Source organism: Pelophylax lessonae (assembly GCF_965119305.1).
Source record: "Pelophylax lessonae genome assembly, chromosome: 1".
Classification (NCBI taxonomy): domain Eukaryota; kingdom Metazoa; phylum Chordata; class Amphibia; order Anura; family Ranidae; genus Pelophylax; species Pelophylax lessonae.
This window is the reverse complement of record NC_138768.1, coordinates 752,386,812-752,400,921: the sequence shown is the minus strand read 5'-3', so window position 1 is coordinate 752,400,921 and position 14,110 is coordinate 752,386,812. Positions and strand designations below refer to the sequence as shown.

Sequence of the window (14,110 nt, the reverse complement as noted above, 5' to 3'; positions counted from 1 at the left end):
TTAGACAGCACCTCAGTCTCCCAAATCACTTACTCCTGAGACAGTTAGGCTAAATTATTAAAGGAGTTTACACTCTTTACACAATAAATTCTGTGAATAATAATTCAATTATCCAATCATGTGCAAAATCAATTTTATGTTTCCCTTTTTAATTTGCCCATAATTGGATCATTTTATAGTGGTTCTAAAGGCTAAAGGTTTTTTACCTTCATGAATCCTATGCCTAAAAGTAAAAAACCTTCTGTGTGTTGCTCCACCCACAGCCCCCCTAATACTCACCTGAGCCCCCTTTCAGTCCAGTGATGTGCACGGGAGCCTCGGCTGTCCCAGGTCTCTCTCTCTCTCCTCATTGGGTGACACAGCAGTGGGAGCCATTGGCTGCTGTCAATCACAGCCAGTGAGCCAATGAGGAGAGAGCAAGAGGCAGGGCCGAACGTGGCATTAGTGCCTCCATGGCAAGTGGCTTGCTACTGGGGGCACTGGTCATGGGGGAGGAGCCAGGAGCGCCATTGGAAGGTGATCAAGGCTGCTCTGTTCAAAACCATTGCACAGAGTAGGGAAGTATGATGCATTTCTTTAAAAAAAAAAAAAAAAAAGCTAAAGCTTTAATATCACTTTAAAAGATAAGTGCAGGGTTTAAAAAAAAAAAAAAAAAAACATACATACTCACCTAGATGGATGCAGAAACAGTCTAATGCTGCATCTGTCCCCCGCCGCCCATAAGACTGAGAACTGAGCAAATAAAGACCGCTGTTAGCTTAGTTCTCGGTCTTCAGTGAGCAGAGAGCTCTGCCCCTCCAGCGCTGATTGGAGCGCCGGGCTGTGCAGGGAGCCAGCTGTCCCTCAGGCATCGTAGTAGATCCTGACATTAAAGTTGGGATCCCTACAGAGTCAGGAGCGGCTGAGTGACATCAGCTGACAGCGGACTTTAGCCCACTGTCAGCTGAATAGGGGTCACAGGAGTGCAGAACTAAGTGCATTCCTCTGACCCACAGGAGATGTAGGGTCTCAAGAATCTCAACTCCTTAGGTAAATCAGCCACCAGCATGTCTTTTTAAAAAGGCAAAAAAGTTGTTGGTGCTTCTTTTTGAAAAATGGCATAATTATCAACATGAAATCCTTCTGTAACTTTATAGGCGGAATCGCTGCTCACTTTTTCTTTTTTTTTTTTTTGCTGCCTGAGTCATGTTTAGAATGTCCTTTTCACTTCGTGTCCTATATACACCACATTAACCGGTTGCCGACCGCCGCACGACTATATACTGCGGCGGTCAGCCCCGGCCAGGCAGAGTGACGTATCGGTACGTCACTCGCCTGTCACTGACTTGCGAGCCTATCGCGGGCGGGCGCGCGCCCGCCCGCCGCGGCTCGTTCACAGGCAAGTCAGTGCGTGTGACCGGCGGACTCGATGTCCGCCAGTCACACTGCGATCGCTCCTGTGAAGGGAGAAAGACAGAGCAGCTTGTGTAAACAAGCTGCCTGTCAGTTCTCCCTGTGTAAAAGTGGAGATCTGACCGTTCTACTATGTAGAACGGTTGATCTTTGCTTTTACACCAATAGGAATGTCCCTACACAGTTAGAATCACGCCCCTAGGACACACTTAACCCCTCCCTGTCCAATAAAGTTAACCCCTTCCCTGCCAGTGTCATTTTTGCAGTAACAGTGCATATGTATAGCACTGATTACTGCAGTAATGTCACTGGTAACCCCAAAAGTGTCAAAAATGTCAGTCAAGGGTCCGATCTGTCCGCCGCAATGTCGCAGTACCGAAAAAAAAATCGCAGATCGCCGCCATTACGCGTTAAAAAAAAAAAAAACCAAAAATGACAAAAATCTTTCCCTTTGTTAGTAAACGCGATAACTTTTGCGCAAACCAATCAAAATACGCTTTTTGCGATTTTTTTTTTTTTTACCAAACATAGGTAGCATAAAACAAATTGGCCAAAAAATGTTAAAAAATTTTGATTTTTACTTTTTTTTTTGGGGAATTTCATATAAAAAATGTGAAAAATATTGTTATTTTTGCAAAATTTACGCTCTTTTTTTGTTTATAGCGCGTGATCAAAAAATCGCACAGGTGATCAAATACCACCAAAAGAAAGCTCTGTTTGTGGGAAAAAAAGGGCGTCAAATTCGTTTAGGTACAGCGTCGCACGACCGCGCAATTGTCCGTTAAAGTCACGCAGTAAAAAAGCGCAAAAAAACCCCTGGTCCTTTAGCAGCCAAATCCTCCGGGGCTTAAGTGGTTAAGTGAGCTGAAATCCCCTTCCCTTTTTCTATTTTATTTTTATTATAGTTTTTCCCAAAGACCTAGAGAAAAAGGGCACATACCGCGTCTTTACCATCTGAGATCATTGAAAAACAGAGTGGAGCAAGATGAATACACTAAATGATGGAAGTCCCCCTTTATGCATCAGTTTAACAGATGTCCCCAACAGAATATCTTCCCTCTCCTCCTTTGACAATCATAAATATCTGGATTTTCATCACTTAATCCTGGTGACAGTGGTCACCATGATAAATAGAGAGACTGTCACCTTGCTAAAGGGCCAATGTGCTGCTGATCAAGCCAGCAACATATTCCTTTCCTTTCACCCATTCTGGGTAAACTAGAAAAGCAGACACCTTTTGGACAGTATCATTGTCAATCTTGGGAGAGGGCAGTGTTCGACTAGTAGATTTAGATGGACTTGACTAAAAATCGAAGCTTAACCACTTTACCGCTGAGTACCGTAGTACTACTGCGGCAAAGTGGCTCTTGTAGGTCTGACGACGTAGACCTACGTCGCCAGACTCCTCACCCTGTAGGCAGCGCTCGCGCGCCACCGGAGGCGCGCTCCCGCTGTTTTCATTCACAGCGGGAGTCGGGCCAGGGGAGGAGCAGCGGCGATCGCCACTGCTCTGCCCCGATCGTCGGGGAATCCAGTTTGGAGATCTGCCCGCCTGTGTAAACAGAGCGGGCGGATCTCCTCAGTGACAGGGAGTGACAGATTGGACTGTTCAGCATAGCTGGACATCCGATCTGTCCTTGTCTCACACAGTCACCTCCCCCCCCCCACACGTCAGTAAGCACCAGGCATACATTAACCCCTCCCTCTCCAATAAAATTAACCCCTTCCCTGCCAGTGTAATTTTTACAGTAACAGTGCATATTTATAGCACTGATTACTGCAGTAATGTCACTGGTACCCCCAAAAGTGTCAAAAATGTCAGTCAAGGGTCCGATCTGTCCGCCGCAATGTCGCAGTCCCGCAAAAAAAATCGCAGATCGCCGCCAAAACACCAAAAATGACATAAATCTTTCCCTTAGTAAGTAAACGCAATGACTTTTGCGCAAACCAATCAAAATACGCTTATTGCGATTTTTTTTTTTTAACCAAACCTAGGTAGCAGAAAACAAATTGGCCAAAAATTTAAAAAAAAAATTAGATTTTTACATCTTTTTTGGGGGGAATTTCATATAAAAAAATGTTAAAAATATTGTTATTTTTTCAAAACAAACGCTTTTTTTTGTTTATAGCGCAAAAAGTAAAAATCGCACAGGTGATCAAATACCACCAAAAGAAAGCTCTTTTTTTGGGAAAAAAAGGACTGGGAAAAAAAGGACGTAAATTTCGTTTGGGTACGGCGTTGCACGACCGCGCAATTGTCAGTTAAAGTCACACAGTGCCGAATCGCAAAAAGTGGCCCAGACGTAAGACAGCAAAATGCTCTAGTGGTAAAGTGGTTAAAGAGCAATTCCGCCCCCAGAAAAAAAAATAAATCAGCAGCTACATATACTGTGGCTGCTGACTTTTAATTATAGGACACTTGCCTGTCCTGGAATCCGCGATGCCGGCACCCCAGCTGATGTTTTCATCGGCTGTCGGGGGCTGCTGCCGCCATTACCGGTAGGAAACCCGGCAGTGAAACCTTGCGGCTTCACGGCCTGTGAGGAGGGGGGCTGGACTTGTGATGTACTGCGTCGCGGCCGAGTCCACTGAAATTGGGGACGGGAACCTGTCAAAAACAGGTACCCGCTCCCCACCGAGGTGCCAAATGTGATCAATCGGGTAAGGGGAAGTTCCACTTTTGGGTGGAACTCCGTTTTAACTCCAGCTAATGCTTTATAAGCAGTTACAAGGATCTGTTTCTTCTTTTTTTTGGGGGGGGATTAAGGCCCCTTTCACACAGGTGGACTGTTCAGTTTTTTGGGGGCGGATCTGAACGGTCCCCCCATGCATTCCTGTGGGGCATCGGATGTCAGCGGAGACATGTCCGCTGACATCCGATCCGTCAAATCTGTACGGATGGAAACCCTATTTTCCATCCGTCCAGCGGATCGGATGAGAACGGACCGACGGTCCATACCCATCCGATTTCCCCCATAGAGATGCATGGGGAACTGACAGCTGTGTCTCCGAACACAGCGCGGAGACACAGCTGTCATCCTCCTGCTCAGCGGGGGATTGGCGGATCAATCCCCCGCTGAGAAAAACGGACTCCGTCCGACGGACGGAGTGCGTTAAAGGAGCCTAAAGGTTTTACATAAATGAATAAAAGCTGACCATTATAAGCCCCCATCAGTGTTAAATGGTTTGTATCAACCTTCTAACTGCTACTTTGTCTGGACAACTAAGTTTGTTAACCCTATTGCTGTCGGAGCAGTTTTTTTTTTTTTTTTTTTACGCAAACGTTTAAAAAATTATTTTAGCCCTGAAACATCATATATACTGAAAGCAGATTACCTACAGAATAAAATGGTGGTAGTTCAAATGTTTTATGTTACACAATATTAGCACAGAATGTCAGTAAAAATACACTTGATTTTGAAAAATGTATTTTCTCTAGCGCTCATCGACAGACGTAGTCCTCGGTGATACACCACCTTCGGGTTATGTTACCTCCGCAGGAGCAGGACTAGACAGGAAATTAAAAAGCTCTGGCCACACCCTAGGGGCAGTCCCAGAGGGTATATCCTCTCTCTCTCTGCCTCAGCAAATCAGTTATTTTCTGTCTAGTTAGGAGTAAGGACCTAGATACCTTGCTGGGATCTTAGGTCCTGGCAAGAATTTTTTCTTAAAGGATTTTTTTAGACAGCTTTTTCTCCAGTGTTCCTGTGAGATCTTCAAGCAAGAAAGCTGAACTGGGCGACGGGCTGGATGTTGAGATCCGGTGGTCACCCCAGTTCAGCCTACGAGCGCGTGCAGGCCATAGCTCCGCGCTGGGTCGGCCGCGACAAAGTCCCATTAAAAGGACTAAACCCGCGAGTTAAACGTCTCGCTGAAACGCCAAAGACCATGAGTCACGGCGTTCGTATCGGTCGACAGCCCTCCCGCCCCGGTGGAGAGGGGTACTGTCAGGAGTTGGTGCCCGCCTGGTTCCGGTATGGTGAGTAGTATGTTCCCCCTTTCCCTCTGACGGGTTTTGTGGTGAACGCGGGCCCCTCTCGGTATGGTAAGAAAGAGTCCTTTCTATCCTATAACATGTCACAGATCCTCCTACTTTGAGTGTGATTTTTTGTGTACAAAAAGCCAGGAGGCTTGGTTTGGGAGCTAACAATCTATTGTATACATGTTTAAAAGATGTAATCTGTGGCATTCTGGGAATCTTATGGGTTAAGTATAAGCTACCTACCAGTCAGAAGCCACGGACATGTAGACTGCCTTCCAAATCAGATCTCCAGCTATTAGCAGGCCTCCCGAACGGCCATGCGGTCCGCCAGGGGCCGATACCGCCAACCACGCCATATCCCCAGGCAGAGACAGTGTTGTGTGCAGCACACCGACATTCAGCAGGCCGCCGCCATTTTTTCTTGCAGGATCGCACGAGCCGCCATTTTGGCGTAGCCTCGTGTCTCCAGCATGGGGGCGGCCATGTTTGAGGTGATCCTACACCTCGTGGAGCTTGGGGGAGGCGCCGGAAGGCGTGCAGAGGGGCGGAGCCGCCTCCTTTCTTCCTGGGCAGCCAGCCAAAAGACTTCCTGTTTGTCAAGACAGCGCTGTAAGCTGTTGCAGTTTAACTCTGGGCATCAAGTGGTGAGCCTGGGGGTCTATCTCTCTCTCTCTCGATCGATAGGGATCCCTAAGCAGGTAACACTAAGGGGCTTTTTTGTGGCGCTGGGGGTCAAAAAAAAAAAAAAAAAAGTTTTTTTCTTTACTTTTGAATTATATTATCCAGGAAGTAACTGGAGTTATTATGGACCCTGCCACACATATTCCCCCACCTGTTTCCCTCGAGGGGGCCTCGGGACCCGCCGGTGCACAGAGTATAGAGTCATTTACAGCAATTTTGGAGTCTATGGTGGCTCGGGTGGAGGCGGCCTGTCAGGGACGGGGGTCAAGGAAGCGACCCCCGCCTACCCCTATACCATCTGACACCTCTGACTCAGATTCAGAGATGGTCACGGCAGTTGCAGGTTCCTCTGCAAGGGCTGTTATCCCAGGTAAAGCCCCCTCAGACAGTGAGGAGGACGCTTCTTCTCTTGCTATAATTCAGGAAGAAGCATTGGTGGACGCACTAGTTGTGCGGCGAAGGCTTTTCCTGTACCTAAATGTTTTGGTAATCAGATTAAAGGAGAATGGGAGCATTCTAAACGTACCTTTACTATTTCCAAGCGTATTGCTAGACGCTATCCGTTTGAGGAATCCATCATTAAGAAATGGACGGTACCACCAGTCGTGGATCCGCCTATTTCCAGGCTGAATAAAGCCACGGTTATTCCAGTGGAGGACACTTCGTCCTTTAAGTATCCGGTGGATCGAAAGATAGAAGCAGAGTCCCGCACTATCTTTTCTCTGATAGGGTCAGCATTTAGACCAGTAATCGTTATTGGTCTAGTTTCCCAGACACTTACGGAATGGGCGAAGATGGTACGCCAAGATCTTAGGGGAAAAGATATTCCCCAGGAGACATCTGATTTGATGGAACAGATCATACAAGGGCTACGGTTTATCTGTGACGCAGCCTTGGACACTACTCCCCTATTAGGGCATGCATCTAAGTTAGCAGTGATCCTCAGACGTGTGCTGTGGTTAAAATGCTGGTCAGCTGACCTAGGTTCCAAAAAGACCTTGACCAATCTCCCCTTTCAGGGGAATCGTCTATTTGGAGCCAACCTAGATGAAATCATTAAGGATGCCACTGGGGGCAAGAGCACTTTTTTGCCACAGGCTGCAAAAGCTAAGGGACCTCGCAACAAGCGAGGACCTTTCTTTACCGCCCATAAAGGGCGCCCGGCTGGTACTAGCGGGAAAGGCAAGACTCCTCCAGGAGGGTTCAAGAAGGGGACCAACCCAGCCAAACCCGAAGCAAAGGAGTACACAGCCTGAAGGTGCGCCCCCACCCGGTTTCAGGGTGGGGGGACGTTTTCACCGGTATTCAGGACATTAGATCGAGCATCAACCACTACTACCGGTGCGATTCTTCCCTTCCAACATTTAAGTACCACAGGAAGCGGTAGTTACCGTTCCCTGAAAAGATTTTTTCCTCTACCTTTTCCTAAGATTAGTCCCGATACCTCACAGGAATCGGATCTGGTTGACCAGATAGGCCAAGCAGCCTCTAGTCGGGTGACTTCGGTCCCTGAGGTTCAACCAGAAAAGATCACTTTTCCTGATAACTATCAGGCATCTGATAAATGTGTGGGAACAGAAAACGACCAGACTTTCTCGGATGGTCGGGGCCAGATAGCTCTAGGGACGCCTGGTTCAGATCCAATCAGCGCCAGTGGTCCTAGAAATTCTAGGCTGGCCTCCTCAAGCCGGCCTGGCCGACTTGGACATGTTAGTCGCAGACGTTCCGTGGGAACTTCGTCTCAGGGAGTGTCTGTGGTCTCAAGGACCAATTTACCTTCGTGCTTTACAGTCGCTGGTTTTAATGGCCTGGCCATTGAGACCCAAGTACTGAAGGAAAGAGGTTTGTCTACTTCAGTCATTCCTACCCTTATTAAAGCAAGGAAAGCGACTTCCAGCAAAGTCTATTATCACACATGGAAGACTTATATTGCGTGGTGCGAATCTTTAGGATTTCCTCCACGTACCTATTCGGTGACTCGAATATTGGCTTTTTTGCAACAAGGGGTTGAGCAGAAGCTAGCCTTGAGCACCATCAAGGGTCAAGTTTCAGCATTAGCAATCTTCTTTCAGAAGCCTTTAGCTACCAAATCCTTGGTGCGGAATTTCATCCAGGGGGTGCGGCACCTGGCTCCTCCAGTCCGCGCGCCCTTACCGCCCTGGGATCTTAATTTGGTTTTGTCGGTTCTACAGAAACCTCCTTTTGAAAACATCAGGGAGATTCCCTTGCTTACTCTATCCCAGAAGGTGGCCTTCTTGGTGGCTATTACTTCTGCTCGCAGGGTGTCAGAACTGGCTGCATTATCATGCCAGTCCCCATACCTAGTGATTCATAGGGATAAGGTAGTACTTCATCCTAAGCCATCTTTTCTTCCCAAGGTGGTTTCAGATTTTCATCTGAATGAAGATATTGTACTACCTTCCTTGTGTCCTCAGCCCAAGCATCATCGGGAACATGCGTTGCATTCCTTAGATGTGGTTCGGGCAATCAGGGTATACCTGAAAGCTACGGAATCATTCCGTAAGACGGATTCACTTTTTGTGATCACGGATGGCCCCAGAAAGGGTTTGCCTGCATCTGCCGCGACCATTGCCAAATGGATTAGACAAACGGTGGTACAGGCTTATTCTATTAAGGGTCAGAGTCCTCCGTTCCCTGTTAGGGCGCACTCCACTCGAGCGCTCAGTACTTCCTGGGCCTTTCGCCATCAGGCGTCAGTGGTCCAGGTATGTAAGGCGGCCACCTGGTCGTCGGTACATACCTTTACAAAATTCTATAAAATTGATGTGACGGCATCGGCGGATGCCTCATTTGGCCGCAAGGTTTTGCAGGCCGCAATTTGAGGAGACCGGTGGTCTACCTCGAGGGTTTTTTTTTCTGTTTGAAAAAAAAAAAAAATTGTTTTCTCTTTTTTTTGGTTGAGTCTCATCATTAAGGATGAGCATTGTAAACTTCTAGTTGGCACCGGTTGGGCCTTCTAGATTGGGATTTGATTTCCATTTTCCCACCCCTCAGTTGTGATACTGCTCTGGGACGTCCCGAAGGTGGTGTATCACCGAGGACTACGTCTGTCGATGAGCGCTAGAGAAAAATGGATTTTTGTAAAATCTTACCGTAAAATCCTTTTCTCTTAGCTCATCGACAGACGTAGTCCCCGCCCCTCTGTTTTGGAGTTGGGTTGGGTTAAATTCTCTAAGCACTGCTTTTTCACATAACTGATTTGCTGAGGCAGAGAGAGAGAGGATATACCCTCTGGGACTGCCCCTAGGGTGTGGCCAGAGCTTTTTAATTTCCTGTCTAGTCCTGCTCCTGCGGAGGTAACATAACCCGAAGGTGGTGTATCACCGAGGACTACGTCTGTCGATGAGCTAAGAGAAAAGGATTTTACGGTAAGATTTTACAAAAATCCATTTTTAGTGCACACAAACAGTATATTACCCAAATTTTGGTAAAACATAAAAGATGAGGTTGTGCCTAGTAAGTACATACCGAACATGTCAAACCTTAAAAATTAGGTGCATCTGTGAAATAGTGACAAACTTCAGTACTCTATTATCCATAGGCGACACTTTAAAAGCCCCCAACAGGTTTTGCTCTCCCTTTGGCATGTGTGGTGATATGTAATGTGTATGGCAAATTGTGTTTTCGTGAGTAGGCGTCCCAACATTTGTTTGTTCTTATGTGGGGGTGGGGCCTTAGTTTCCTTTGGGTTGGGCGGGAGGGGGTTATGTGCTTGGGTGTTACTTTTAATATTTTCATTTTTAATTTTTTTTTTTTTTTTTTTTTTTGGTGATGCGGTTCTTTTTAACCACCTGACCACTGAAAGATTTACCCCCTTCCTGACCAGGCCATTTTTTGCGATCCGGCACTGCGTTACTTTAACTGACAATTGCATGGTCATGCAACGCATTACCACGATAAAATTTGTCATTTTTCCCATCCACAAATATAGCTTTCTGTTGGTGGTATTTGATTGAAAAAGAAAAAAAAAAAACATTCTGCTCTAAAACATATCCAATAAAAAAAAAAAATTTAAAATCTAATTTCTTCATTATTTTAGGCCAAAATAATATTCTGCTACATATTTCTAGTAACATATGCAGGGCTCCGTCCAGTCTCTCTCCTCACGATCGGCGGGTGCCGGCCTGGCCCTGCCTCGTGCTCTCTCATGGTTGGCTCACTGGCTGTGATTGACAGCAGTGGGAGCCAATAACTCCTGCTGCTGTGTCTCAGGCAATAAGGAGAGAGTTATCCAGGACAGCCAAGGCTCGCATGCACATCACTGGATAGAGATAGGGCTCAGGTGACTATTGAGGGGGGGGGGGGTGGAGGGAGCAGTACACCAGTTTTTTTCTTCTTTTTTTTTTTTATCCATCATGCATTGAACGCATGAAGGTAGAAAACCTTCACCCTCTACAGCCACTTTAAGCTGTTTAGAGGGAGGATAATATGTATGTCAGTACAGGCTTTTGTTACATCTGTTATGTTATACGCCAGTGGTCCTCAACCCTGGCCCTCAGGGCCCACTAACAGGCCAGGTTTGAAAGATAACTGATATACATCCCAGGTGATATCATTTGCTGCTCAGTGATTGCAGTACTCTAGTCTGCATCTCCCCAAGGTAATACTTAAAATCTGGCCTGTTAGTGGGCCCTGAGGACCGGAGTTGAGGACCACTGTTATACGCAATCAATATAATAGTGTATCAGTTTCTACAGCTTTCTGTTACAGCATGCAGATTTGGTAGTGACTACTGTACTACACTTTTTTAATTTTAAGCATCCCTTTAAGCATTTTATCTACTTGATGTTTGAAAATGTTTTAAAATAAAAACTGTCATTAAAAGAAACAAGAAGACTGGTTACAAGGGTGGATTGCCTGTCCTGCTGGTCCTTTTGTTTCAGAATGTTCAGTTACTAATGTGAAAGCAAGATCAGGACTTTTTTATTTTTCCGTTGCCTGTTCCAGGTCAGTGAGTCAAAGTATTAAAGAGGTTGTACACTCGTTTAAAATTCTTTTTTTTTTTTTTTTTACAACCTGCAAGAGAAACGCATAATGAGCTAGTATGCATCGCATACTAGCTCATTATGAAATACTTACCTTAGAACGAGCCCCCGCCGTGCCGCTCACTCACCTGTATGACGAGCGACATGTTCAGTCGCCCGTCTTCCGGGATCGTGGCATCCGGCCATCTGTTTGGCCGAAGCCGCAGTGACGTCACTCCCGCGCACGCGTGGGAGCCGACGGTCACGGCACGGGGCTCTGAAGGAACGGCACGATCAGCCGTTCCTTCAGAGCGCATGCGCCAGTGATGTCACTGGCTGCATTAAAGGTAAATATCTCCTAAACGGTACATGTTTAGGAGATATTTACAGTACCTATAGGTAAGACTTATCATAGGCTTACCTATAGGTACAACTTCCCGAGGAGGGTTTACTTCCTCTTTAAAGCCAGGCCATAGTCATGTCTTTCAGTCAAATAACTTTTAAGAAAAATGGTATGCTCCATGTTTGTCATTTACAGGTTTGCCTTTGGGATTGCTGCACTCATTTACTTATTGTTGCTTTTATATAAAAGCATAATCACCTAAACAAGAATCTATATATTGGATTTTTTTTTCCCAATGAGAAGATTTAAAAAAAAAAAAAGTACATTCACACAATTGGAATGTATGGGAAAAATAACAGAACATTCCAGGACAGGAGGGGCTGTCTTTTGTTTAGGTTGGCTTAAAAAACTCATCAAGTAGAAGTTGAAGAGAAATTATTCATGTTTTGTTTTTCTTAATGACTTTCTTCAGTGAGCATCTTTCCCGTTCTGCTCTTTTCAATGCTTCATGCATCGTCATGGACAAAAAAAGTCTTGGATGTAAGTATTCTGTCCGAAGCATTTGGCAGCTTGTACTGCACAGCAGAAATAACCTGGGAACTTAACATATGCTGTTACTAACATGAACTTCTGTGTATCCTTCTGTGTTATTTTATTTAGTTAGTATTATTTAGTCATTTACCCACATTATTTATCAAGCTTAAGACAATATATGTCAACAGTTGCCAACCAGTAGTCCATGGACCACTGATGGTCCACAAGAAAATGTTGACGGTCCCCAGGAGTTCTGCCACAAATCAACTTTGTGGCGAATGTATACCGCACAATCTTGTTTCCAATGTGCTTTGACAGTCAATACTGCATTGATACCTGATGCCTCCTCTGTAGTTCCAGCTCCTGTGAACTCAGAGGGAGGTGCTGGGAGTAGTGCAGAGAATGGGAGGTGAAGAAGGAGGGGACTTCCAATGGCAGCGCTGATCAGACTGTGGGAGGGAGCATGGAGCCCAAGTACTTGGCTGGTTAAGGTGGTGAGATCCAATGATAAGTCAGTGTGAGGCAGCATTGTAATGCAGAGTGTAGGGGGAGGGGGCCAGAGAGGGGAGTCAGAGCAGTGTGTGTGTGTGTGTGTAAAATTAATTTTAGTGGTCCGTGGGATTCAAAATTGGCAGTTTAGTGGTTCATGAGGTCAAAGTTTGGTGACCACTGATCTATACTACTGATCCACTTATATTTATATTTATATATTGTGTTAGCCATGTAAAGTCTGGATCCATAGGCAAAAATGCATTTAAAAGTTTTATTGCTCAAATTGATGGCCTTAGACTTCACAGTACAAAAGTGCTGAGCGTTTCCTAATGTAGCAGCAATGATGCTACATGCAGAGATGATTTCCTCCTTTGGGGCCATTTCAGACGTAAAATATTCCTGTATTTCAGCACCCAGGTGCTCCAGCTGCTGAATAATTCTGCCCATAAGAATTAATTTAAAAAATAAGTTGTACAGGGGTATCAATTGTACTTGCATTTACAGATGCACATGTATGGGCGTATTTTCCAGAACGCAAAAGTCAATGTACGTGTTATACTTTAGGAAAGGGGGGGGGATGGGTAGAGTAAATTGTTAGAAACACATATTGGCACAAAGGAGACTTTTTCACAGGTTCGCTAAAATTTGAATGAGATTGTGTTTGCTGTGAGCATTTGATGCTTGCGCTCCAAACACATCTATCATCCAGATCATGGACCTGGGGCTTATAGTGCATTTTTTTTTTCCAAGAAAGATGTGGATCTGGTCAATGGAGACCTGATCTAGACTTGCCCAGGCTAGAACAACTGACTCACTCCCCATACAGAATGGGAGAAGCCTGGTGTCCCTGATGTAAACAAAATGTGGAAGTATTCTGGCAACTTTTGCTTTTACAGAGTGCTCTTTTGGAGCAATCTATAAAAGCATTAGAGGCTCAGGACCAAATTGTTTGTTTCTGTACTTGGGCTTAATGCTGGATGCTGGCTGTCAAAGTAAAGCTGGCTGTTCCAAGTTGCACCCTGCCTTGGACCTGCAGGAGCTGCTGAAAACAGGTGCCTGTTAAATGGTATCCACATTCTGATTGGTGATCGTTGGGTGGTTCTTAGGGTGGTGCCTTTTGGGGAGAGCAGCAAATGGAAATAAAATATTAATTTATGAGATTTGAATTGTTAAGCAAAAATAAAGAAAAGTTTAGTAAGTGAAGTTCATATTGATAGCAATGTACCACTAGACATCCTGTAAGGAGTTGGATGCCAAAGACTTCCTGCAAAAAAATGTATTCAGCTAAACAGTGCACATGGGAATTCCTACCTAGGAGACTCGCACTGTAACGAGTTTCACCCAGGTATAGTTATAGAGATTGTAGCAGAAGACAATATCCGGAGCTTGGGAGCAATAGTCTCAGAGGATCTCCCAATTGTACCTCTAGGGTTTGTGTGCTGGACAAGCCCCGACAACAAGGTTATCTGTGGTGGCACTATGGGACTTTTGTGTGATGAGAACTGAGTGTTTTGAAGGAGAAGTTCACCTTTGGGATCATGTCAGATGGGCAATTATTTTCATGGTTTACAGTTTACCAGTGACAGCTTGATTACTACTGAATGGCTGTCTGCTGCTTCCTGAAATGCTTAAAAACTAAGTTTCTAGTGATGGAACAACAAAGACTAGTTAAAAGTGTCACTTGATGGCGGGACAAATCTG

At 45.4% G+C, this 14,110-nt stretch overlaps 1 protein-coding gene across 3 annotated transcripts in view; it reads left to right on the top strand.

The window, feature by feature from the left end:
• TMEM33 (transmembrane protein 33) overlaps positions 1–14,110 on the top strand; it is a 62,799-nt gene that overhangs the window by 29,699 nt on the left and 18,990 nt on the right. For all 3 annotated transcript variants that reach the window (XM_082270724.1, XM_082270726.1, XM_082270725.1), the window contains exon 5: positions 11,856–11,923. In XM_082270724.1, the coding sequence (XP_082126850.1) occupies positions 11,856–11,923 (68 nt within the window). The remainder of the gene's footprint in view (positions 1–11,855; positions 11,924–14,110) is intronic.